This window comes from Salmo salar, chromosome ssa24, assembly GCF_905237065.1.
Source record: "Salmo salar chromosome ssa24, Ssal_v3.1, whole genome shotgun sequence".
Taxonomy (NCBI): domain Eukaryota; kingdom Metazoa; phylum Chordata; class Actinopteri; order Salmoniformes; family Salmonidae; genus Salmo; species Salmo salar.
The window spans coordinates 16,888,644-16,916,570 of NC_059465.1; the positions used below are offsets into that span (position 1 = coordinate 16,888,644).

General features: G+C 43.2%; 1 protein-coding gene across 3 annotated transcripts in view; it reads left to right on the forward strand.

The window, feature by feature from the left end:
* The window catches only part of LOC106584973 (AP-1 complex subunit beta-1), a 51,956-nt gene extending 27,161 nt beyond the window's left edge, over positions 1-24,795 (forward strand). For all 3 annotated transcript variants that reach the window (XM_045707192.1, XM_014170659.2, XM_014170660.2), the window contains 4 exons: positions 12,539-12,623; positions 13,131-13,217; positions 15,785-15,939; positions 22,894-24,795. In XM_045707192.1, the coding sequence (XP_045563148.1) occupies positions 12,539-12,623; positions 13,131-13,217; positions 15,785-15,939; positions 22,894-22,968 (402 nt within the window). In that variant the 3' untranslated portion in view covers positions 22,969-24,795. The remainder of the gene's footprint in view (positions 1-12,538; positions 12,624-13,130; positions 13,218-15,784; positions 15,940-22,893) is intronic.
* Positions 24,796-27,927: the final 3,132 nt, after the last annotated feature.

Sequence of the window (27,927 nt, forward strand, 5' to 3'; positions counted from 1 at the left end):
TGGAAAATACTGGAGATCAAGAAAAAGAATGTAAGGAGCAAGCGCTACGTGCATATGTGTGCCAAACAGGTGCTGTTACATTACAATATACACTACCGTTCAAAAGTTTGGGGCAACTTAGAAATGTCCTTGTTTTCCATGAAAACATACATGAAATGAGATGCCAAATGAATAGGAAATATAGTCAAGATGTTGACAAGGTTATAAATAAAGATATATATTTTTTAAATTTAAATAATTGTAGACTTCAAACTTTTGCTTTTGTCAAAGAATCCTCCATTTGCAGCAATTACAGCCTTGCTGACCTTTGGCATTCTAGTTGTCAATTTGTTGAGGTAGTCCGAAGAGATTTCACCCCATGCTTCCTGAAGCACCTCCCACAAGTTGGATTGACTTGATGGGCACTTCTTACGTACCGTACGGTCAAGCTGCTCCCACAACAGCTCAATAGAGTTGAGATCCGGAGACTGTGCTGGCCACTCCATTATAGACAGAATACCAGCTGACTGCTTCTTCCCTAAATAGTTATTGCATAGTTTGGAGCTGTGCTTTGGGTCATTGTCCTGTTGTAGGAGGAAATTGGCTCCAATTAAGCGCCGTCCACAGGGTATGGCGTTGCAAAATGGAGTGATAGCCTTCCTCCTTCAAGATCCCTTTTACCCTGTACAAGTCTCCCACTTTACCACCACCAATGCACCCCTAGACCATCACATTGCCTCCACCATGCTTGTCAGATGGCATCAAGCACTCCTCCAGCATCTTCATTTTTTTCTGCGTCTCACGAATGTTGTTTGTGATCCAAACACCTCAAACTTAGATTTGTCTGTCCATAACACATTTTTCCGATCTTCTGTCCAGTGTCTGTTCTTTTGCCCTTCTTAATTTTTTATTTTCATTGGCCAGTCTGAAATATCAATCAACTGTATTTATAAAGCCATTTTTACATCAGCCGATGTCACAAAGTGCTATATAGAAACCCAGCCTAAATCCACAAACGGCAAGCAATGCAGATGTAGAAGCACGGTGGCTAGGAAAAACTCCTTAGAAAGGCAGGAACCTAGAGAGGAACCAGGTTCTGAGGGGTGGCCAGTCCTCTTCTGGCTGTGCCGGGTGGAGATTATAACAGCACATGGCCAAGATGTTCATAGATGACCAGCAGGGTCAAATAATAATAATCAGTGGTTGTAGAGGGTGCAACAGGTCAGCACCTCAGGAGTAAATGTCAGTTGGCTTTTCATAGCCGATCATTGAGTGAGTTAGAGTGAGAGTTAGTGAGTGAGTACACAGCAGGTCCGGGACAAGGTAGCACATCCGGTGAACAGGTCAGTGTTCATAGCTGCAGGCAGAACAGTTGAAACTGGAGCAGCAGCATGACCAGGTGGACTGGGGACCGCAAGGAGTCATCAGGCCAGGTAATCCTGAGGCATGGTCCTAGGGCTCAGGTCCTCCGAGGGAAAGAGAAGGACACCTCGCAAGTCCTCAACTGCCATCTTCATTAAATAGTACCCGCAAAACACCAGTCTCAACGTCAACACTCTACTAATGATATGGCTTTTTCTTTGCAACTCTGCCTAGAAGGCCTGCATCCTGGAGTCGCCTCTTCACTGTTGACATTGAGACTGGTGTTTTGCGGGTACTATTTAATGAACCTGCCAGTTGAGGACTTGCGAGGCGTCTGTTTCTCAAACTAGACACTAATGTACTTGTCCTCTTGCTCAGTTGTGCACCGGGGCATCCCACTCTTTCTATTCTGGTTAGCGCCAGTTTGCGCTGTTCTATGAAGGGAGTAGGACACAGTGTTGTACGAGATCTTCAGTTTCTAGCCAATTTCTCACATGGAATAGCCTTCATTTCTCAGAACAAGAATAGACTGATGGGTTTCAGAAGAAAGTGCTTTGTTTCTGGCCATTTTGAGCCTGTAATCGAACCCACAAATGCTGATACTCCAGATACTCAACTAGTCTAAAGAAGGCCAGTTTTATTGCTTCTTTAATCAGAACAACAGTTTTCAGCTGTGCTAACATAATTGCAAAAGGGTTTTCTAATGATCAATTAGCCTTTTTTAAAATGATAAACTTGAATTAGCTAACACAACGTGCCATTGGAAAACAGGAGTGATGGGTGCTGATAATGGGCCTATGTAGATATTCCATACAAATTCAGCCGTTTCCAGCTACAATAGTAATTTACAACATTAACAATGTCTACGCTGTATTTCTGATCAATTTGATGTTATTTTAATGGATGAAAAATTAGCTTTTCTTTCAAAAACAAGGACATTTCTAAGTGACCCTAAACTTCTGGTTTTCTGACCATTTGGAACAATGTAAACAACAATTATAAGCGTACCAGAGTCTGTTGTAATGTTTTTTTTTCCTAAAGCCTTTATTACAGCAAAGACTAAAAACCAGTCGCCTTCATTTGTGATTGCAATTTCAGAAATGGAACTGTTTATATAGGCCTATTTATTGTTTTCGCTAATTATGCAGTGGTTGCTTTATTACATTTTAAAACTAAAATGCTTGATTGCATTTGAAATCATGAATGACTCCTATGCTGTGTGATGACATTAACAAATAAATGATTGATACAGTAGCCTACATAACTATTGAAATATAGACCTAAGTAAGTTACTGTATTAAGTCTAAACAGTATGATCTCTTAGACCTACAGCTCGATGGTGGTTATACAAGGCTGCTATACTATGCCTACTAATGATAATGACGTTACTTATTATACTGAACAAAAATATAAATGCAACAATTTCAAAGGTTTTGTTGAGTTACAGTTCATGTAAGTAAATCAGTCAATTGAAACAAATTCATTAGGTCCTAATCTATGGATTTCATATGACTGGGCAGGGGTACAGCCATGGGTGGATACTGGCTGACCCACTGGGGAGCCAGGCCCAGCCAATCAGAATGAGTTTTTCCTCACAAAAGGGCTTTATTACAGACCAAAATACTCCTCAGTTTCATCAACTGTCCGGGTGGCTGGTCTCAGATTATTCCACAGGTGAAGAAGCTGTATGTGGAGGTCCTGGGCTGGTGTGGTTAAATGTGGTCTTAGGTTGTGAGGCCAGTTGTATGTACTGCCAAATTCTCTAAAAGGACGTTGGAGGTGGCTTATGGTAGAGAAATTAATATTAAATTATCTGGCAACAGCTCTGGTGAACATTCCTGCAGTCCGCATGCCAATTGCACGCTCCCTCAACTTGAGACATCTGTGGCATTGTGTTTTGTGACAACTGCACGTTTTAGTGGCCTTTTATTTTCCCCAGCACAAGCTGCACCTGTGTAATGATCATGCTTCTTGATATGCCACACACGTCAGGTGGATGAATTATCTTGACAAAGGATAAAATGCTCACTAACATGGATGTAAACAAATTTGTGCTCAATTTGAGAGCGATAATATTTTTGTGCGTATGGTACCTTTTTTTCTGGGATGTTTTTTTCAGCTCATTAAACATGGGAACAGCACTTTACATGTTGAGTTTATATTTTTGTTCAGTGTATTATAATGATGGTCATAATAACAATAAGAAGATCAAGGAAAAAGTAGGATGATTATAATAAATGAAAAAAAAATGACAATTTGGAACAGTGTAAACAGCACTAAATTATAAATAATACCAGAGGTGTAATGAAAATAAAGTGTAAAGCCTTTATTACAGCATAGCAAAGATTAAAAATACACATTTTTGATTGTTTATTTGACATGTGGTTGCCTGAGGCTTCGTGCTCACAGAATCAGTAGGCTATTAAACAAACATTCAAACAGGCAACAGAAGCAAGATCTGTCTTATTTCTGTAGATATTGTGATTTCTAAAGCCAGGCACATTTAACAGTTAGGCTGTTGGTTATAGACAGATTTTATGTTGGGGTTTCCACTCTCCTCACTTTTCTTAGACAATTAAGGCAAGAGCTGTTTTCTTGTCTCCTAACTCCGCCACTGCATCCGCCGCATTGTTCTAAACACCTATATGCTGGTTAACTTTGCAATTATGCACATAGCAACATGGTCTAGGACAATGCCTTTGGGGGTACACCAATTAAAAATGTAATTCGCATTTAAAAAAAATTGTAATTACTTTATTTTCTCTTCTAATTTTCAACAGTACATTTATATTTTCCAACGGGGCTAAACAGTTGAAGTTGGAAGTTTACATACACCTTAGCCAAATACATTTCAACTCAGTTTTTCACAATTTCTGACATTTAATCCTAGTAAAAATTCCCTGTCTTAGGTCAGTTAGGATCACCACTTTATTTTAAGAATGTGAAATGTCAGAATAGTAGTAGAGATTTGTTTCAGCTTTTATTTATTTCTTCACATTCCCAATGGGTCATAAGTTTACATACACTAAACTAGTATTTGGTAGCATTGCCTTTAAATTATTTAACTTGGGTCAAACGTTTCGGGTAGCCTGGTGGTCAAGATGTGTTGGTATCTGTACTGATGGAAGCAGTTGCTTCTGACGCCACTTGGGTACGCTGCAGCATCCACCGAGAGGCTCTTGTTGCCAAGGGAATGCCTGTCAGCTTGAAAGACGTTTTGGACACTACAGTGAAAATGGTTAACTTTGTTAAAGCAATGCCCCTGAACTCTCGTGTATTTTCTGCACTATGCAATGATATGGGCAGCGCCATTTAACGCTTTTACAACACAGAAGTGCGCTGGTTATCAAGGGGTGAAGTATTGACACGTTTCTTTAAAATTGTGAGACGAGCTTAGCTTTCTTTACTGACCATAATTTTAACTTGTCATCATGCAAGCGGTCTGACGAATTTCTCACATGACTGGCCTATTTGGGTGATGTTTTTTTCTCCTGAATGATCTGAATCTAGGATTACAGGGACAAAATTGAGGCTATGATTAAGAAGTTGGAGCTCTTTTCTGTCTGCACTAACAAGGACAACACATGTCTTTCCATCGTTGTATGATTTTGTGTGTGCAAAGAACTCAAGCTTACGGACAATGTCAAATGTGATATAGCAAAGCACCTGAAGTAGCTGGGTACACAGGTACTTTCCGGAAACGGACGACACAAACTGGATTTGTTATCCCTTTCATGCCCTGCCTCCAGTCCTCTTACCAATATCTGAACAAGAGAGCCTCATTGAAATTGCAACAAGCGGTTCTGGGAAAATAACATTTCATCAGAAGCCACTGCCAGATTTCTGGATAGGGCTGCGCTCAGTTTCTTCCCTTGGCAAATCGCGCTGTTAAGACACTGATGACCTTTGCAACCACGTACCTATGTGAGAGTGGATTCTCAGCCCTCGATGGCATGAAAACTAAATAGAGGAACATCAGTGCACTGTTGAATTTATGTATTTTCTGTGTGTGGAAAAATGATTAAAGACTGAGACTCTCTCCAATACAACCCAACATTGCGGCGTATGTGCATCCTTTCAAGCACACCCTTCTCATTAACCTGTGGTGAGTTATTCACAATTTCTGATGAACAAATAAGGTTTTATATGTAAGATGGCTAAATAAAGAGCAAAATTATTAATTCTTATTTGTGCCCTGGTCCTATAAGAGCTCTTTGTCACTTCCCACGGGCTGGGTTGTGACAACTCACACTCTTATGTTTAATAAATGTATTGTGTGGGGGGGGGCGCAGGCTTACAAGGATGGCAAAAAAACTACATTTGAGAGTGCACTGACCCTGGTGCTAGAGGGGGTACGCAGCTGGAGGTTGAATGTTTTGAAGGAGTACGGGACTCCTAAAAACTTTGGGAACCACTGGTCTAGGAAAATGCATCAATTCAGCAGCGCACTGCTGTTACAGAACCGCGCACAGTGACCACTATCCAATGCAAAATAATGATTTTTATTTGTGTTGCACCATTGTTCTTACATAATATAACCATATATCATTTCAGTAGCAATTGTCACTCTGATGGACTGTGCCGTCTCCTCCACCTCCACAATGGATCAGTCCACTCGGACAGACGCGAATCATACAGGTGTCTTCTACACCTTTATTGAAAACATTTTTGCTACTGCTCGACTGGAATCTGTCGACCAACAGCCTATCAACCAGTCGACTAAATGGGGTCAGCCCTAATTCAGACTCATATAACCATTCAATGTTCATGAAGAGAAGTGATGCCCCCGCTGCATCTTATTCTACTCCTATATTATTCAAGCATGTCATTACAATGATGACTATAAGGACAATGGAACTTATATACATTTAATTGTTGAAAGAGATGAAGGAAGCAAGAGAGAAAGAGGAGGTTGGCTATAATACGCACGTCGCACAACAGTAGAGGAAATATTTATGAAAGGTAGGCCTATATATGCGTCAGCCTACGAATGATAAAATGTCAAATTTAAAATCACATTCACTAGCCTATAATTGTAACTTTGTAGGCCGCATGTCCTGCACCAGCATCACATGTTCTCCCCCAGCTTCATGATTTGAACGAGGTGAGTAATTCCAGTCCATATCATACAGTACAGTAATGCAGTCCACAGTCAAAGATTAGACTACTGGAACTTGTTTAACTTATTTATCCAAGAGCGAGCGGCTACATCTATGGGCTTTTATGTTTTTCTGTCCTGCTTAGGCTGTGTGATAGGCTACGTATTGGATAACGGCACAATCATTTGGGCTTTTTTGGGCTTGGGCTTATAAAATATCTTTAATGTATGTCTCATCAGGCTCAGTTAGAATCAGACTTGAATTTTCATGCTGATCGAAGCTGTAATCAAATCCAGACATTTATATGCTTTAGAATGACACTTCCGGTTTTGGTGGGAAATACCTGTTTACCCAGGAGAAAGGTGATTTTATTCTCGGGATGGAACATTTGTAAAATACAGGGAAAATATTCAACCCTACTGCAGACACATGCTTGTTTTAACTGTCAGGTTGACAATTGTTACCACATGGGATGGCAGCTTTGGCCTTTACATATGCTTTGTTAATTATAAAACACAGCCCCCAGTTGAATTTGTTCAGCCTCATTGTCTTAGCCATGTCTTGGCTTCACCTCAAATCATGTTCAAGTACTGCCAGGTTATTATTTAAATTCCTGAGCTATAGAAACAGGATGAAATATGACATGACAGAGCCTCTGGAACTTTAGTTATTAGTTGAGAAACAGAACTGAGAGAGACGGGGCCTCTAGATCAGAGCAGCCCTCTGATGACTTGGGGGGATGGAACATTGTGCAGCTGGTAAGAGAAAATAAGGGGTTCCAGGAGAGATGAGAGGTGGGGATGGTTATTAGCGGTCACCTCACACTGTGCTGCTCTAGTCTACGCCACAGCTCTGTTCTGTTTCCCCTGACCCCAGCACTCCTCCTCCCAGCCAGCTGTATTCCTACAGGAGGAGGAGTCAGTGGTGGAAAAAGTACCCAATTTTCATACTTGAGTAAAAGTAAAGATACGTTCAAAGAAAATGACTCTAGTAAAAGTGAGTCACCCAGCAAAATACTACTTGAGTAAAAGTATTTGGTTTTAAGTAACCTTTATTGCTTTATTGTTATTGCTCAAATAACAAACAACAGTAACGGAACCCCCATCAGAAGCTAGCCAGCTAACTAGCTAGTAGTCAGTTAGCCACTGTAAGCGGTCATCACCGTTAACTCGGACATCAGCCAGCCTCAGCCCGGTCAATTCCTGCCAGTCTGCACAGCGCGATATCAACCCAGAGCATAGCAGACTGCTTTTTCTCTACCACATCTCCAGATTCCTACCGCAAGCTCTGGACCTTTACACTGGATCATCGCAGCTAGCTAGCTGCTATCCGAGTGGCTACTCCTGGCTAACGTCTCCAGTTAGCCTGGAGCTAGCCTCGAGCTAGGCCCATCTCCCAGCTAGACGAAGAGATCCATCAGACAATTCCTGGGCTTCAATACCTCTTTTGCCAATTGGCCTGGACCCTTTGCTGCCGACACGGAGCCCCGCCGATCCATCATGACTGGTCTGCCGACGTAACCGTCCGAGGGGGTTTCAACAGGCTCTTCCGTCACGACGTCCCCCTGAGGCCCATTTGCTAGCCTGCTAGCCCCGGCCTGCTAGCGGTCTGAATCGCCATGTCTCCAGCTCGCCTAGCTACTCACTGGACCCTATGATCACTCGGCTACACATGCCTCTCCCTAATGTCAATATGCCTTGTCTATTGCTGTTTTGGTTAGTGATTATTGTCTTATTTTACTGTGGAGCCTCCAGCCCTGCAAAATATGCCTTAGCTAGCCCTTTTGTTCCACCCCCCACACATGCGGTGACCTCCCCTGGCTTAAATGGTGCCTCTAGAGACAAAACCTCTCATCGTCACTCAATGCCTAGGTTTACCTCCACTGTACTCGCATCCTACCATACCCTTGTCTATACATTATGCCTTGAATCTATTCTTCCGCGCCCAGAAATCTGCTCCTTTTACTCTCTGTTCCGAACGCACTAGACCAGTTCTTATAGCCTTTAGCCATACCCTTATCCTACTCCTCCTCTGGTGATGTAGAGGTTAACCCAGGCCCTGCAGCCCCCAGCATCACTCCCATTCCCCAGGCGCTCTCATTTGTTGACTTCTGTAAAAGCCTTGGTTTCATGCATGTTAACATTAGAAGCCTCCTCCCTAAGCTTGTTTTATTCACTGCTTTAGCACACTTCGCCAACCCGGATGTCCTAGCCGTGTCTGAATCCTGGCTTAGGAAGGCCACCAAAAATCCATACATTTCCATCCCTAACTATAACATTTTCCGACAAGAAAGAACTGCCAAAGGGAGCGGAGTAAGCCTGCAGAGTTCTGTCATACTATCCAGGTCTGTGCCCAAACAATTCTAGCTTCTACATTTAAAAATCCACCTTTCCAGAAACAAGTCTGTCACCGTTGCCGCTTGTTATAGACCACCTTCAGCCCCCAGCTGTGCCCTGGACACCATATGTGAAATGATTGCCCCCCATTTATCTTCAGAGTTCGTACTGTTAGGTGACCTAACTGGGACATGCTTACCACCCCAGCCGTCCTACAATCTAAGCTAGATGCCCTCAATATCACACAAATTATCAAGGGAACCTACCAGATACAACCATAAATCTGTAACCATGGGCACCCTCTTAGATATCATCCTGACCAACTTGCCCTCTAAATACCTCTGCTGTCTTCAACCAGGATCTCAGCGATCACTGCCTCATTGCCTGCGTGCGTCCGCGGTCAAACGACTACCCCTCATCACTGTCAAACACTCCCTAAAACACTTCAGCAAGCAGGCCTTTCTAATCGACCTGGCCCGGGTATCCTGGAAGGATGTTGACCTCATCCCATCAGTAGAGGATGCCTGGTTGCTCTTCAAAAGTGCTTTCCTCTTAAATAAGCATGCCCCGTTCAAAAAATGTAGAACTAAGAACAGATACAGCCCTTGATTCACCCCAGACTTGACTGCCCTTGACCAGCACAAAAACATCCAATGGCGTTCTGCATTAGCATCGAATAGCCCCGCAATATGCAACTTTTCAGGGAAGTCAGGAACCAATATACTCAGTAAGGCTAGCTTTTTCAAACAGAAATGTGCTTCCTGTAGCACTAATTACAAAAAGTTTTGGGACACTGTAAAGTTCATGGAGAATAAGAGCAGCTGCCCACTGCACTGAGGATAGGAAACACTCGCCACCGATAATTCTACGATAATCGATCATTTCAATAAGCATTTTTCTACGGCTGGCCATGCTTACCACCTGGCTACCCCATACCCCGGCCAACATCTCAGCACCCCCTGCAGCAACTTACCTAAGGCCCCCCCCCCTCGCCTCTCCTTCACCCAAATCCAGACAGCTGACATTCTGAAAGAGCTGCAAAATCTGGATCCCTACAAATCAGCTGGGCTAGACAATCTGGACCCTCTTTCTAAAATTATCTGCCGAAATTGTTGCAACCTCTATTACTAGCCTATCCAACCTCTCTCTCGTATCGTCTGAAATCCCCAAAGATTGGAACGCTGCCGCGGTCATCCCCCTCTTCAAAGAGGGTGACACTCTAGACCCTAACCGTTATAGATCTATATCCATCCTGCCCTGCCTTTTCTAAAATCTTCGAAAGCCAAGTTAACAGATCACCGACTATTTTGAATCCCACCGTACCTTCTCCACTATACAATCTGGTTTCCGAGCTGGTCATGGGTGCACCTCAGCCACGCTCAAGGTCCTAAACGATATCATAACCGCCATCGATAAAAGACAGTACTGTGCAGCCATCTTCATCGACCTGGCCAAGGCTTTCGACTCTGTCAATCACCGCATTCTTATCGGCAGACTCCATAACCTTGGCATCTCAAATGACTGCCTCGCCTGGTTCACCAACTACTTCTCTGATAGAGTTCAATGTGTCAAATTGGAGGGCCTGTTGTCCGGGCCTCTGGCAGTCTCTATGGGTGTGCCACAGGGTTCAATTCTTGGGCTGACTCTTTTCTCTGTATATATCAATGATGTCGCTCTTGCTGTTGGTGACCCTCTGATCCACCTCTACGCAGACGACACCACCTCCTTCAATCATGCTGCCAAACATACTCTCGTAAAACTGACGATCCTTTACTTCGGTGATGTCATTTACAAAATAGCCTCCAACACTCTACTCAGCAAACTGGATGTTGTCTGTCACCAAAGCCCCATATACTACCCACCACTGCGACCTGTATGCTCTCGTTGGCTGGCCCTCACTACATATTCGTCTCAGTTCACTGGTCACCATAGCAACACCCACCCATAGCACGCACTCCAGCAGGTGTATTTCACTGGTCATCTCCAAAGCCAACACTTCCTTTGACCGCCTTTCCTTCCAGTTTTCTGCTGCCGATGACTGGAACGAATTGCAAAAATCACTGAAGCTGGAGTCTTATATCTCCCTCTAACTTTAAGCATCAGTTGTCAGAGCAGCTTACCGATGGCTGTGTACAGGTATAGTCAATCTGTAAATAGCACACCAACTACCTCATCCCCATATTATTGCTTACCCTCTTGCTCTTTTGCACCCAGTATCTCTACTTGCACATCCATATCACTCCAGTGTTAATGCTAAATTGTAATTATTTCGCCTCTGGCCTATATTTTGCCTACCTTCCTACTCTTCTACATTTGCACACACTGTACATAGATTTTTTTCTATTGTGTTATTGACTGTACATTTGTTTAACTCTTGTTTTTGTCGCACTGCTTTGCTTTATCTTGGCCAGGTCGTAGTGGTAAATGAGAACTTGTTCTCAACTGGCCTACCTTGTTAAATAAGGTGAAATGAAACAATGTATACTCAAGTAAAATAATATATTTCAAATTCCTTATATTTAGCAAACCAGACGGCACAATTGTCTTGTTTTTATTTTATTTGCGGATAGCCAGAACACTCACTCATAATTTACAGACAAAGCATTCGTGTTTAGTGAGTTCGCCAGATCAGAGGCAGTAGGGATGACCAGGGATGTTCTCTTGATAAGTGTGTGAATTGGACCATTTTCCTGTCCTGCTAAGCATTCAAAAGGTAATGAGTACTTTGGGGGTCAGGGGAAATGTAAAGTAAAAGTTGTCAAAAATATCAATCGTAAAGTACAGATACCCTTTAAAAACTACTAAAGTAGTACTTTACACCACTGCTGACTGTTATTTAGCCAACAGTCACTTTCTCACTTTACCTGATGGAAATGTTGTACTCATCACTGCTTAACTATTTGTTCCATACAGGCCCAAGACCTGTATGATGGTACTGTAGGCTACAAACACATAGTTTAGCAGCAGTGATGTGTTTCTATTAGGCAATGTACTTTTATGATCCAGAAGTTGTGTGAAGGTTAGAGAGAGACGTAGGGAGGCCCAGCTATACAGTGTACCCCCACTGCAGTACAGACAGCCTGGCAGGCAGGCAGGCGCTGCGTCAACAGAGCACCAATATTCCCTCATAAATTATTCAGAGAATTTCTCTTGTCATCCCCTCCACCCCACAGGCTTAACTCAACCTCATTGTCCTCATCACTCTTCTATAGAGCAGTCAGATCGGTACGGTGACCGCTCCACAAAGTTCTTAGAGTATACTGTGTCTGCGTCCCAAATCGCACCCTATTCCCTATATAGTGCCCCTATGGGCCCTGGTCAAAGGTATTGCACTATAAAGGGAATAGGGTGCCATTTGGGATGCATTCTATGTTAGGTTTCAATGACGATGTAGTCAAATTGCCTTTTTAGGCATCATCTGGTCTAAGGACAAATAAAATCATTTGTAGCATGGTATCTTTATTCTCTAGTTACCAGAGAAAACAGAAGGGATGGAACTGAGGGAAGAATAAGAGATGTTGCCTTAAACAGGCCTGACAGATCGAGAAAGGGAGGGAGAGAGCATCTCCTTGTGTAGTAGAATGTGGAGTGCAGCGTATGCTATCGTGTGTGTCATATCCACAGGACAATAACATCTCTTGTTCAATAACCCCACACATGCCCTGCAGTGTCTATCCTTTCAGACTACTTGAAAACAATGAGTCATTGATTGCCCCTTCATCTCTCCATCCCCCCCTCCCCTCTATGTAATCACTCTAACAGGTGGCTGTGAAGAACAACATTGATGTCTTCTACTTCAGCTGCCAATACCCCATCAGCATGCTGTTTGTGGAAGATGGAAAGATGGGTGAGTGTACCTGAATAGACTACTCAGTGAATCATGGTTTTGCGGTCTCCTTTTCCATAGCTTCAAACCAGGCCGACGCCAGCCCGTGACTATTACGTCAATCTCAGGAAAGCCTTTTTTTGTGTGTGTATGTGTGTTTTCTGCACATGGAACTATCTAGTCATGCATTTGCTCTCAGATCACACATCTGTGACATTGGTTCCAATTTCCCCTGTTGTGTTCCTACTCTGGTTGATTCAGTCTGGGGGAATGTGGTGGTGTTTGTCCCCCTGTGGAGGCTCCAGATGGGGCGAGCAGTAGGAACGCTGCTGGAGGCTGGGAGCTAATGCTCCGGATCCTAAAAGCACAGCAGGACCGGCATTGTTCAGCACAACAACAAACTGTTTACCGTTCATTAGTTTCTTATTTCCGTTCTCATTCTGCGCTCTCCCTCCTTTCTTTCTTTCTTTTTTCCTCTGTTTCTCATTCCTTCCCACCGTCTTAATTCTTCTTTGTATCTCTCCCCAGAGCGACAGGTGTTCCTGGCCACATGGAAAGACATTCCTAACGACAACGAGTCTCAGTTCCAGATCCAAGACTGTCATCTCAACTCAGGTGAGACAGACCGAGACAAAGAAGGGATTGGAGGGATAAAAGGAGAGGAGAGAGGAGGAGAATGTGCACCACCTGCTTTGTGTTGAGACAGCTTGGCATGTAACCTAAAATGTTGCACTGTGGAAACAGACTGGAGCTCTGACAGTGCTTGTTTCTATCTACAGTGCCTTCAGAAAGTATTCATACCCCTTGACTTATTCCACATTGTGTTACGTTACAGCCTGACTTCAAAACTTTCTCCCCCATCTATTCACAATACCCCATAATGACAAAGGGAAGACATGTTTTAGATATTTTTGCAAATGTATTGAAAATGAACTACAAAAATAGCAATGTACATAAGAATTCACACCCCTGAGTCAATACATGTTCGAATCATCTTTGGCAATGATTACAGCTGTAAGTCTCTTAAGAGCTGTGCACACCTGGATTGTACAATATTTGCCCGTTTAAGAAAAAAGAATACATTCAAGAAATGTCATGTTGGTTGCTGATCATTTCTTGACAGCCATTTTCAAGTCTTGACCTAGATTTTCAAGCCAATTTAAGTCCACACTAACTAGGCCACTCAGGAACATTTCAACGTTGTCTAGATAAGCAATTCCAGTGTATTTGGTTTTGTATTTTAGGTTCTTGTTTTGCTAAAAGGTGGATTTGTCTTCGTGTCTGTTGGAAAGCAGACTGAACCAGGTTTTCCTCTAGGATGTTGCCTGTGCTTAGCTCTATTCCGTTTCTTTTATCCTAAAATAAAAACTCCCTAGTACTTGCTGATGACCAGCATACCCATAACATGATGCAGCCTCCACCATACTTGAAAATATTAAGTGGTACTCTGATGTGATGTGTTGGATTTTCCCCAAATGCTTTGTGTTCAGGACATGAAGTTAATTTATTTGCCACATTTCTTGCAGTTTTACTTTAGTGCCTTATTGCAAACAGGATGCATGTTTTGGAATATTTTCTTATTCTATACAGGCTTCCTACTTTTCACTATAGTTACTCCACAATACTAACCTAAATGACAATGTTGTTGATCTAGCTTCAGTTTTCTCCTATCACAGCCATTAAACTCCATAACTGTTTTAAAGTCACCATTGCCTCATGGTGAAATCCCTGAGTCCCTGTGTTGAATGACACCTGTATTTTCGTAGTGACTGGGTGTATTGATACACCATCCAAAGTGTAATTAATAACTTAACCATGCTCAAAGGAATATTCAATGTATGCGGATTTATTTTTTACCCATCTATCAATAGGTGCCCTTCATTGCGAGGCATTAGAAAACCTCCCTGGTCCTTGTGGTTGAATCTGTGTTTGAAATTCACTGCTCGACTGAGGGACCTTACAATTATCTGTATGTGTGGGGTGCAGAGATGAGGTAGTCATTCAAAAATATGTTAAACACCATTATTGTACACAGAGTGAGTCCATGCAGCTTATTATGTGACTTGTTTAGCACAGTTTTACTCCTGAATTTATTTAGGCTTGCCATAACAAAGGGGTTGGATATTTAATGACTCAAGACATTTTCGATTTTCATTTTTAATGAATTTGTAAGAAGTTCTAAACATAATTCCACTTTGACATCTTGGGGTATTGTGTGTGTGTGTGTGTGTGTGTGTGTTGGCCACTGACAAACATCTCAATTTTAATACACTTTAAATTGAGGCTGTAACCACAAAATGTGTAAAGGTCTAGGGATGTGAATACTTTCTGACAGCACTGTATCTAATGCATATATTTAGTTAACTTTTAGCCTGCTGGCCTTATTTACATGTGATAATCTGGTTTTACACAACCATGAAAACCGCTATGTCTAAGCTAAATGACTAATGACGGCTCATAGTATATTACCCCGAATAGATAGAATTTCCTTTTTAAGGTGAAAATGTATGATTGAGACGTTACCGTAGCGTGACAGTGAGACGCACCGTGGGCAAGTTAATTAAGGAGTATATCTTTGCCATGCAGGTAGTTTGAAACAGTCACCGTTACTGAAAATATAGTTACCATTTTGAATTCAAGGGCTTAGGCTATGGCAGTGTTTCATCAGTGCTCTCTGCAGATGAGTAAAGTCACAGCCCATGAAAAGAGAATTGTGTTTCAGAAAGACAGAGTGAATTCTGAGAGAAATAGAGCTAGGACAGTTTCTAGAGTATGAACTGCGAAAGGACCCAGACTTTAGTCTACTACCTGCCTTCCCAGAGCCGATGATTAATGACCGCAGCCTGGTTTTCATTATGGTCCTGATTGCAATGCAGTCCCCAAGCCCCTTCCCATTAAAGCTGAACAGTAGTATGGCTGAAGGTCCAGGTTCAGCTCTCTACATGGTGCCATCATATTGCACCGGTCTGATCCCCTCAGGTACAGTTGACAGCTTGTAACACAAGCCTACCGAACACTCCGAGGCTAATTATCATCACTTGTAGAACACTGTTTCCACATCATCTGCAGATGGAGATGAACCGTTGTTTGCCTGGGAGTTTTAAAATGTTAACGGGGTATTTCAAGTTTGAGAAGAAGTGACCATTGTGATTTAAGGGCTATTCTCTTGTCCCCCTAAACAGATGCGGCCAGCAACAAGCTGCAGGGCAGTAACATCTTCACCATAGCCAAGCGCACGGTGGAGGGCCAGGATATGCTTTACATGTCCATCAAACTGTCCAACGGCATCTGGGTGCTGGCTGAGCTGAAGGTGCAGGCTGGAAACCCCAACTACACGGTGAGTTCAGGGACAAGGAGGGACGGATAACAACATTACTAATGGAAAGAGAAATCTACGAAAGAGAGGAGTGGGCAGTGTTGTAGTTTCCCAAGCTACTAAAGCTACCCTTAAGAATAGTATAGTTTACTTAACTACTTTCTCAAAGTAACGGCACAGCCAGAAGAGGACTGGCCACCCCTCATAGCCTGGTTCCTCTCTGGGTTTCTTCCTAGGTTCTGGCCTTTCTAGAGTTGTTCCTAGCCACTGTGCTTCTATACCTACATTGCTTGCTGTTTGGTGTTTTAGGCTGGGTTTCTGTACAGCACTTTGAGATATCAGCTGATGTAAGAAGGGCTTTATAAATAAATTTGATTGATTGATGTTAACTACACCACCATTCAAAAGTTTGTGGTTGCTTAGAAATCTCCATGTTTTCCATGAAAACATACACTACCGGTCAAAGGTTTTAGAGCACCTACTCATTCAAGGGTTTTTCTTTATTTTTTACTATTTCTACATTGTAGAATAATAGTGAAGACATCAAAACTATGAAATAACACGCATGGAATCATGTAGTAACCAAAAAAGTGTTAAACAAATCAAAATATATTTCATATTTGAGATTCTTCCAATAGCCACCCTTTGCCTTGATCACAACTTTGCACACTCTTGACATTCTCTCAACCAGCTTCGTAGTCACCTGGAATGCATTTCAATTAACAGGTGTGTCTTGTTAATTTGTGGAATTTCTTTCCTTAATGCGTTTGAGCCAATCAGTTGTGTTGTGACAAGGTAGTAGGGGTGGGTATACAGAAGATAGCCCTATTTGGTAGAAGACCAAGTCCACATTATGGTACGAACAGCTCAAATAAGCAAAGAGAAATGACAGTCCATCATTACTTTAAGACATGAAGGTCAGTCAATCCGGAAAACCATCAAGCGCTATGATGAAACTGGCTCTCATGAGGACCGCCACAGGAATGGAAGAGCCAGAGTTACCTCTGCTGCAGAGGACAAGTTCAGTAGAGTTACCAGCCTCAGAAATTGCAGCCTAAATAATTGCTTCAGAGTTCAAGTAACAGACACATCTCAACATCAACTGTTCAGAGGAGACTGTGGGAATTAGGCCTTCATGGTCGAGTTGCTGCAAAGAAACCACTACTAAAGGACACCCAATAAGAAGAAGAGAATTGCTTGGGCCAAGAAACACGTGCAATGGACATTAGACTGGTGGAAATTTGTCCTTTGGTCTGGAGTCCAAATTGGACATTTTTGGTTCCAACCGCCGTGTCTTTGTGAGACACGGTGTGGGTGAACGGACAATCTCCACATATGTATTTCCCACCGTAAAGCATGGAGGGGGAGGTGTTATGGTGCGGGGTGCTTTGCTGGTGACACTGTCTGTGATTTATTTAGAATTCAAGGCACACTTAACCAGAATGGTTACCACAGCATTCTGCAGCGATACGCCATCCCATCTCTGTGTGCTTTCGGGACCTTTAACAGAATGTGTCTGGCGGAACGGGTGTTGTATGTGGAGGATGAGGGCTGCAGTAGATATCTCAGATAGGGGGGAGTGAGGCCTAAGAAGGTTTTATAAATAAGCATCAACCAGTGGGTCTTGCGACGGGTATACAGTGAAAGAAGCGCTACTACGATAGAGGAAACCAAGTCTAGATTTAACTTTAGCCTGCAGCTTTGATATGTTTTCTCGAAGGGCAGTGTACCATCTAGCCATACTCCCAAGTACTTGTATGAGGTGACTACCTCAAGCTCTAAACCCTGATAGGTAGTAATCACACTGTTTGGGAGAGGTGCATTCTTCTTACCAAACCACATGACCTTTGTTTTGGAGGTGTTCAGAACAAGGTTAAGGGCAGGGAAAGCTTGTTGGACACTAAGAAAGTTTTGTTGTAGAGTGTTTAACACAAACTCCGGGGAGGGGGCAGCTGAGTATAAGACTATTATCTGCATATAAATGGATGAGAGAGCTTCTTACAGCCTGAGCTATGTTGTTGATGTAAATTGAGAAGAGTGTGGGGCCTAGGATTGATCTTTAGGGTACTCCCTTGGTGACAGGCAGTGGCTGAGACAGCAGATTTTCTGACTTTATACACTGCACTCTTTGAGAGAGGTAGTTAGCAAACCAGGCCAAAGACCCCTCAGAGACACCAATACTCCTTAGTCGGCCCGCAAGAATGAAATCAAATCAAATCAAATTTATTTTTATATAGCCCTTCGTACATCAGCTGATATTCTCAAAGTGCTGTACAGAAACCCAGCCTAAAACCCCAAACAGCAAGCAAAGCATGTGAAAGAAGCACGGTGGCTAGGAAAAACTCCCTAGGAAAAACTCCCTAGAAAGGCCAAAAACCTAGGAAGAAACCTAGAGAGGAACCAGGCTATGAGGGGTGGCCAGTCCTCTTCTGGCTGTGCAGGGTGGATATTATAACAGAACATGGTCAAAATGTTAAAATGTTAAAATGTTCATAAATGACCAGCATGGTCAAATAATAATAATCATAGTAGTTGTCGAGGGTGCAACAAGCACGTCCGGTGAACAGGTCAGGGTTCCATAGCCGCAGGCAGAACAGTTGAAACTGGAGCAGCAGCACGGCCAGGTGGACTGGCCGAAATGGTCTACCGTATCAAAATCTTTGCCTAAGTCAATAAAAATAGCAGCACAACATTGCTTAGAATGTGTTATTTTGCCCATCTTAATATTTAATTTTTATTGGCCAGTCTGGGTTATGGCTTTTTCTTTGCAACTCTTCCTAGAAGGCCAGCATCCCCGAGTCGCCTCTTCACTGTTGACGTTGAGACTGGTGTTTTGCGGGTACTATTTAATGAAGCTGCCAGTTGAGGACTTGTGAGGCGTCGGTTTCTCAAACTAGACACTCTAATGTACTTGTCCTCTTGCTCAGTTGTGCACCACTCCTCTTTCTATTCTGGTTAGAGACAGTTTGCGCTGTTCTGTGAAGGGAGTAGTTCACAGCGTTGTACGATATCTTCAGTTTCTTGGCAATTTCTCTCATGGAATAGCCTTCATTTCCCAGAACAAGAATAGACTGATTGGTTTCAGAAGGAAGGTCTTTGTTTCTGGCCATTTTGAGTCTATAATCGAACCCACAAAAGCTGATGCTCCAGATACTTAACTAGTCTAAAGGCCAGTTTTATTGCTTCTTTAACCAGGACAACAGTTTTCAGCTGTGCTAACATAATTGATAAAGGATTTTTCTAATGATCAATTAGCCATTGATAATGATAAACCTGGATTAGCTAACACAACGTGCCATTGGAACACAGGAGTGATGGTTGCTGATAATGGGCCTCTGTATGCCTATGTAGATATTCCATTAAAAATCATCTTTGTAGCCGTTTCCAGCTACGGTTGGTCATTTACAACATTAACAATGTCTACCCTATATTTCTGATCAATTTGATGTTATTTTAATGGACAAAAATGTGCTTTTCTTTCAAAGAAAATTCTAAGTGACCCCCAAACTTTTGAACGGTAGTGTACATGATAATTTATCATATCTTAATCTGAAATGTCAGACTACAAATTGCAAGAACAGATCACTCAGGTGTCAGATGTTAGTTTCTGTGTAAATTACACATTCTGTTATGTTTCAAGTGAGAATCAGGCAGGTCTGATGCCAAACAAGAAAGGAATTATTTCATACATCACTCATATTTTCTTTTTGTCTGTGCAAATAAAGTAGTGTGTAGTTCTAGTAGTTAGCTACACCGCTACATGGCAGAAAAGTAATGAACTACTGAAAACACGACCTAGATTAGAATTTAGTTCAACTACTACCAAGCTGCTGCAAAATGGACATAGTTACATTTACATTTGAGTAATTTAGCAGAGGCTTCTATCCAGAGCATACATTTTCCTACTTTTCCATACTGGTCTCCCATGGGGCATATATGTAGCTCACTACTCCTGAACACTGGGAGTGAATAAGAATAACTTCAATGAATGGGAAAAAGGTAGAGTAGAATGAAAGATACGGGAACATGTGAGTTGAACTTGAGTTAAGGGGGTTAAGACATGAACTAATGAGAAGGGTGAAGTGTGATGAGGAGATAATGATTGACAGCAGAGTGACAGGGGCACGTATGAGTGTGTTTCTGGTTGGTGATTCATCATCATTACCATCTCTGTTCTTCATTACGTCTCTATGCTAGGTCTGTTTCTCCTGAGGAGTCTCTTTCTGTGTGTGTATGTTTCTGTGGTGATGCGTGTGTGTGTGTGTGTCAGTATAACGTTGTCTGCTCACTGGTTTTAATAGCTGTAGCCCAGATTATTGTGCCTGACTAGTCCATAACAGTGACCTTGATGTGACCCCTCAGTCTCATGTTTTTATTCATGAGGAGAAAGCGTTTACTGTCCTTTTTGTTTCCCCCAGTCCAGATGACTCCATTTATGTCATTCAATCTGTCTTAGTCTCTCTGTTTTAAATTGAAATCCTCCACCGTTCGTTATTGGGGATTCGGCTTGACTCATCCGTCAGTGGTTTAAGCCTCTGGATTTGGCTATTTTGGTATTTTATTTTCATTCAGGAGATACAAGGCTTTTCAGTCAGACATGAAATGACTCGAGTGAGGTGTTTGATCAATCCCTGACTGTTTGTCTTGGTCTGTTGTCATTTTTGTTGTACGTTTTTGATTTAGTCTGTTTTTGTTTTTCTGTCTCTGATGGTGATTGGTTTAGTTTCTTTCGTGTCACACTCAGCCTGAACTATCTGGATTCACCCTCTTTCTGTCAGTTGCCTTCTTCCATCTGTCTGTCTTTCCTCTGGTCTGTCGGTCCGCTGGCCTGGGGCCCATAAGACTCTCTTCCTCCCTACAGATGGTCACCATCAGAAGCTCTGTATCCAACACCAAAGATGCTACATCTGCCTGTGTGCAGCATGCATGCTCTCTCTCCTCCCTGTGCTGCTGCATGGATCTGATGCACTCTCCGTACGACGTGTGAATATCAACCTGACGCACCCTTGTGTTGAGCGGCTATTTTTAGCCTGTGAAAATAACACTTTTTGGATTTTACTCAGCCTGTGGGAAGATTCCACAGCTTCCTTTAGAAAGGCAGTAAAGCTAAGAGCTATGCCAGGGATCATTATGGTGATGATGACCCTAACTCTATACTAACTTGGTCTACTCTAACCTAATGTTGCTCAGCCCAAGGTTCCTCCAGCACCCTACCTAATTGGTCCCAGTTGTCCCCTGATACCCAGGTACTTAGCTCTACCTTTTGAAGTGGAGCGGAAGACCCTCGCCTCCTGTCCCCGTGGCAATGGCATGACCAATTGCAGTGGTGTGGGAGAATGCTGAATGCTTCTCTGGCACAGCCACCATCATGACCGTGCCATCTTTCATCGCTCCTTTCTTCTCCCTCTTCTCTCTGGTCCCCTTATGGTGCAGCAATCTGAGCATCTTTACGTTTTCCTATGTCTCCTGCACACCTCCAACTGTTCCCCATCCACTACCCACTTGTCATGTTTCTACCAATCCCTATTCTCCAACGCTGATTCTCATATTGACTCAGCAGCATTTACAAAGCCTTAAGCAGAATGCCCACCATGTAACCTTGCTGATCAGAGCTTTTCTACAAACTGTCTTAATATGCTGATCCAAACACCTGCCAGCATAGCCTTGTTTAGAGAGAGATTCTGACTAATCACACCAGCAGCGCTATGCATTAGTGCAGAGCCAGTCCCGGAGGGGGGGGTCTAGAGCAGAGCTGTGGAATGTACCAACACAGTGCTGGGGGAACTGCCATTGCCTATGGCGCATCAGTGTGATCACCTGTCATATTGGTCAGAGAAGGACCAGGTCCGAGCCCCTGTCCGATGGGACTTCAAATGCCTCTGGCCAGTTTTTTAATGATGACTGTTAATAGAACTGGTAAGTACGAGCCAACCGGAACTCTCTAGATCACCACACAATCCCTGGCACCTCAAACACACAGCTGCAGTAGTACTGCATCAAACACATGACTACAGTACTGCCAGCATGTGCTCCCTTTCAAAACACTGCGCTGGGAATATTAGTTTTCCTGTGTGAGCTCTGATGAAAAGGAAACCGCCTCCTACAGCCGTATCAGATCCTGCAGCAACAGACTCACTAAACATCACAAGCCGAAGGGGTGAGAGAAAAGAGGGGAAGGGGGGGGGGGGGGGGGGTTGAGAGGGAATGAGGGAGTTATTTATTTTTCTTCTCTTTTTCCGCTCCAAGCTGATAAGATGTAATAAAAGGCAGCATTTATAATGCTAATGAATTCTCCCCTGCAAATAAAATGAAATGCCTCTGCTAAAATCGGGGGAGTAAGTTATTCACCCTTTTTTTCTCCCCTTCACACATGAGTAGGTGAAGCTGCTGAAATAATTACAGCGCTTGTTAAACAGGCAGTGCTTAAACTCCAGCCATTACAGTTGCAAGGGACTAGCTGACTAGACGAGCATATCAAAAGGAGCTTTTCTTGAAGGTATGAAAGAGTGGCCAGGCGCATTAGCCTTTATCCCGTCTATACAGCTTTCATCATCCCTGAAACGGCTCTCGCTGTTAAAAGGATGTTTGGTCGCGTAATCACCAGGAAAAGTGTGATTCTGTTTTATTTCACTCGACTATAGTTTGTCTCTCAAAGCACTTGACTCCTGAGCAAGACGAGGGCAGCAGTTGCTCCACCAGGAGGAGGAGGAGGATGATGATGATGATGATGATTAGCTGGTTTTGTTGGTTTTGTTATTAGATAGAAAATGTATATTGTTTACTGTGTGCCTAGCTTTTCTGTCTTTCTAAAAGAAAATGAATCGTTTGTTCTCTGGCATGTCAAAGTGTTTGCTTTGGATGAATATCTGAACTAGTCTTATTGACTAGAGGTCCTCTCAACCCCTGGCTAACAGAAACAGACTGGCATTTCCTTGTCCAGCCAGACCATGTGGTAACTGTCTCTTCTCTCCTCAGATCTCTCTGAAGTGCAGAGCCCCAGAGGTTTCCCAGTGTGTGTTCCAGTGCTACGAGGCAGTGCTGAAGAACTGAACCCCTGACAGGGCTGAAGTAGGGGGGAATCCTGAGGCATGGGGACTGGCCCTGACTGGAGGGAGCTCCTGGACCCCCCCCGACCCTCTCCTCCTGACCGTCAGAAGGCCCTTTTCTTTGTAGAATCTCCAACCCTGCTGGCTGTGTGCCCTCCCTGGGGACCCTGGTTTCTGTTTGTTCTCTCTGTCACCCAAGCATTTACCCTCCTCCACTCTACAAGTCCTTATCTGATTCAAACTATGTCCATTTTTAAAACTGCTGAGGTCTCTGGCCCACATGATCCCAAAGCTTTCTATAGACCCATTTTTTTTCACTCAGGTCAATAGTTTGCACTGGCCTTTGACTTCACCTTCACCTGTAGTTGTATATGGGTGGGTGTTTCCCATATCCCACCCAGTCTAGTCTGTTTTCAATGAGACATCACCACCCAGTCAGATCTCCCCTTATATGATGGCTTAACCCCAGTTCAACCCCTGCTGCTCTGATCCAGTCCACCCTCCTCCAATGAGCCTCTAGTCTGAGGGACACCTGGGAGATGTGTTCAGACCGTGCTGTTAGAGGAGGAGGCTGTGATGCGATTCTTGCTCGTTGTGACTGTTTCTCCGTATCTCCCCCCGATGCCTCTTCTCATGATTATCTCGCCTCGCATCTCTGCAAATTAGTACCTATATTTAGTGTGTGTGTAATTAGCAGTTCAATCTCCACTGTCAGCATACCTCAGTGCTTCACATTAAAATGTGACAGTACAGACTGTTTTTCCACATCTCGGCGCTGTGAAACACCTGCTGGGTTGCTTTTCTGTCACCTCACAACTTCCTCTCAATGTCTCCACACACATGCTCTCTCAGACACGTTCCTCCTTTTTGTTTTAAAGGGAATTTCATGTCCCAGCTAGTAAAAGACACTAAATGGTCCACGTGTGTTTAGTTTGTTGTTGGCTCATGCCGTTGGTGTGCCCACTGGGGTTGGCTTTTTTTGTTGTTGTACAGAACCTCTGCTGTTTCTCGCTCTCTCACTATCATGTGTGTGTGCATGTATTTGTGTGTTGGGGTGCCTGTGTGCTATTTGTTATTTCCGAGGGTTGGAGCAATGTATAATCATCACTACTATATACAATACCTGTCTCTCCTTATTCCATGATCTATTCCTGGCTTTGTTTGTAGTGTAATTAGATGTTTAACTCTGGGTAGGCTAGCGAGGGCCACAGAGGTTTGGGGATGTTCCTGCGTTGTGCTCTGTCAATCAGTGTTCTATGGGCTCTGCCACTTTGTTGCCTTCTCCCTTCTTAGCTGGTCATGTACCTCTGCCACCTGTCATAAAGTGGCTTCAAACCACCTGTATGTTCTGTACTTTACCTGTATAGGAAACTAACTGTATAGGTAGCACACATCATGAAGTCTTTTTTGAATGAAGAAAATCAGAACAACTCAACTTCACCATTTCTTGTTTTTACCTAGTATCTCTTTGGGGAAATAATTGGATATTTAAACTTTTGAGTAATTCAATCAGAACCCTCTGGACCAGCTCCAAAGAGGGAACTCACTATTTTACTGCATGGAGTTACATCTGTCTGTGTCTGTCTGTCCTGTGTCTGTCTCTGTGTCTCTCTGTCTCTGTGTCTGTCTGTCTCTGTGTCTGTCTGTCTGTCTGTCGTGTGTGTGTGTGTGTGTGTGTGTGTGTGTGTGTGTGTGTGTGTGTGTGTGTGTGTGTGTGGCAAAAAGCTGACGTGTGTGTGATAAGCTGTAAAATAGCTGAGAAATCAATGTTTTTTTGATTGACTGTACATCATTTGAAACAGAACTATTAAAAATCAGATATATTCACAAATGCTTCAATTGCGATCTTTTCTGAATTCACTTGAGTCATCTATCAAGAGTGGTATACCACATTGTTAAATAACCGTTATGTAGGATGTATTATATTGTAAGAGTAAGGACTAAGCTGATCACAACAGTGGTTAGTATTGTACTAGTGGAATTTACACTATGATGAGCAACTCTCCACATTTTGTCACCTATGCAGACAGTGCTTGGACTGGCAGTACAGGACAGATTTAAGTCTTAAAGGGGAAGACAAACAGAAGTTGTTTATAAATTGTATTTTATGTACATGATTCCAGCATAACTGGGTTCATGTGCATTCTAGGCATTTTACCATGACCTTCGAAAGGTACAGGACTGTCCACACTTGGTTGAGTAAGCTCTCTCTATTTTTACAGCATCGTTGGTCACCCTTCAAAGGAACAGCTTTGCATACTAATCCGATGCTCCTTCTACTCTCATCCATGCGGCCATGAGTCCAGAGTGACGCTTTATCTGGAGCTCAGTGCATTATTTATCCCCATGACGGACTGGGAGCTAGAAGATGGTGAGGTTTTGAAGTGAAATGCAACAATTTCAACGATTTTACTGAGTTACAGGTCATATAATGAAATCAGTCAATTTAAGTCAATTCATTAGTCCCTAATCTATAGATTTCACATGTCTGGGAATACAGATATGCATCTGTTGGTCACAAATACCTTAAGTAGGAGCGTGGATCAGAAAGCCAGTGTCTGTGACCACCACTTGCTTCATGCAGCGTGACATCTCCTTCGCATAAAGTTGATCAGGCTGTTGATTGTGGAATGTTGTCCCACTCCTCTTCAGTGGCTGTGCAAAGTTGCTGGATATTGGCGGGAACTGGAACACGCTGTTGTACACGTCGATCAAGAGCATCCCAAACATTCTCTATGGGTGACATGTCTGGGCAGTATGCAGGCCATGGAAGAACTGGGACATTTTCAGCTTCCAGGAATTGTGTACAGATCCTTGCGACGTGGGGCCGTGCATTATCATGCTGAAACATGAGGTGATGGTGGCAGATGAATGGCAGGACAATGAGCCGCAGGATCTCGTCATTGTATCTCTGTGCATTCAAATTGCCATCGCTTAAAATTCAATTGTGTTTGTTGTCTGTGCCCATTCCATAACCCCAAAGCCACCATGGGGCACTCTGTTCACAATGTTGACATCAGTAAATCGCTCGCCCACATGACGCCATTCACGTGGTCTGCGGTAGTGAGGCCAGTAGGAGCTACTGCCTATATCTCTAAAACGATGGTGGCTTATGGTAGGGAAATTAACATTATATGCTCTGGTGGACATTTCTGCAGTCAATATGCCAATCGCATGCTCCCTCAACTTGAGGCATCTGTGGCATTGTGTTGTGTGACACAACTGCACATTTTAGAGTGGCCTTTTATTGTCCCCAGCACAAGGTGCACCTGTGTAATGATCATGCTGTCATGCTTCTTGATATGCCACACCTGTCTGGTAGATGGATTATATTGTCAAAGTAAAAGTACTCACTAACAAGGACGTAAACAAATTTGTGCACAACATTTGAGTGAAAAAAGCTTTTGGTGCGTATGGAACATTTCTTGGATCTTTTATTTCAGCTCATGAAATGTGGGACCAACACATTATCTCTGAGCTGAACCAACTAAATCTATAAGCTGCCTAGAGTGACTGGGGAGGGTGGATAAGCTAAACCACTTAATTCTATGGTTGGTTTGTCGACTGGAACCCAAATCTTGTTTGCAGTGCTGTGCTCAGTCTTACCAGCATTGGGTTGAAAAACGTAGATACATTCATATTCCTCATACCACGCACACAGTATAGGCGAATACATTGAGCAGCCGGTGAAGGAAGGCATGATAATGTCTTCTCTGAGAATCTTCAGGATTTGTTATTTGGTATTGAGGTTTCATTTCTGTGAGTGATAAAGAACTATCTTCATATTGTTGACACTGAAATGTTATTACCATAATTATAATTATTGGACCCTTGCAAACTTACTTTGCCACTACCAGTGTGTATGATATTGATCAGGCTGTAATAATGAATGTCTCACACAAGGAGCTGGCCAGCGATGCTGTGTTATCAGAGCAGTGCAGCTGGGGCTGGAGTGATAATTACCAGCGGATCCGGAGTCAGTGCTGATCAGTGTTTCATTCTTTCTCTCCACACTGCAGCTGGCTGTGGACATTATCACTGATATTGACTTCATCCTCACTGTGGTGTCTCTTACCTGTGAGAGTGAGAGTGGGGGTGTTGTATGAAGTAAGGTTTATAAAACACATTCTGTTGCTGTTCAGTGCCTGAACTAAGCTACAGGACTGTTTCTCTAGCACAGACTGGAATATGTTCCGGAATTCATCCGTTGTCATTGAGGAATTTACCACATCAGTCACTGGCTTAATTAATAAGTGCATCGTCGACGTCCTCCCCACAGTGACTGTATGTACATACATATCCCAACCAGAAGCCATGGACTACAGGCAACATCCGCACTGAGATAAAGGCTAGCGCTGCCGCTTTTAAGGAGCGGGACACTAATCCAGACACTTATAAGAAATCCCGTCAATACAGGACCAAGATCGAATCCACTACATCGGCTCTGACGCACGTCGGATGTGGCAGGGCTTGCAAACTATTACGGACTACAAAGGGAAACCCAGCCGCAAGATGTTCAGTGACGCGAGACTACCAGACAAGCTAAATATTTTCTATGCTCACTTTGAGGCTAGCAACACTGAATGATGCATAAGAGCACCAGCTGTTCCAGATGACCGTGTGTTCACGGTAACCGATGTGAGTAATACCTTTAAACAGGTTAACCTTCACAAGGCCGCAGGGCCAGACGGATTACCAGGATGAGTACCCAGAGCATGCACTGATCAGCTGGCAAGTATCTTCACTGACATTTTCAACCTCTCCCTGACCCAGTATGTAATACCTACATGTTTCAAGCAGGCCACCCAGCTAGCAATGAGGAATCGGCCCAGAAGTGGCCCTCTTTTGGAGGGCCGGAACTGATTGAATCGGCCCGGAATTGGATGTCGGACTCGGCCCGGAATTAAAATGAATGACTTCCCAGAATCGGCCCAAGTACATCGGGCCGTTAACGTATACCGGA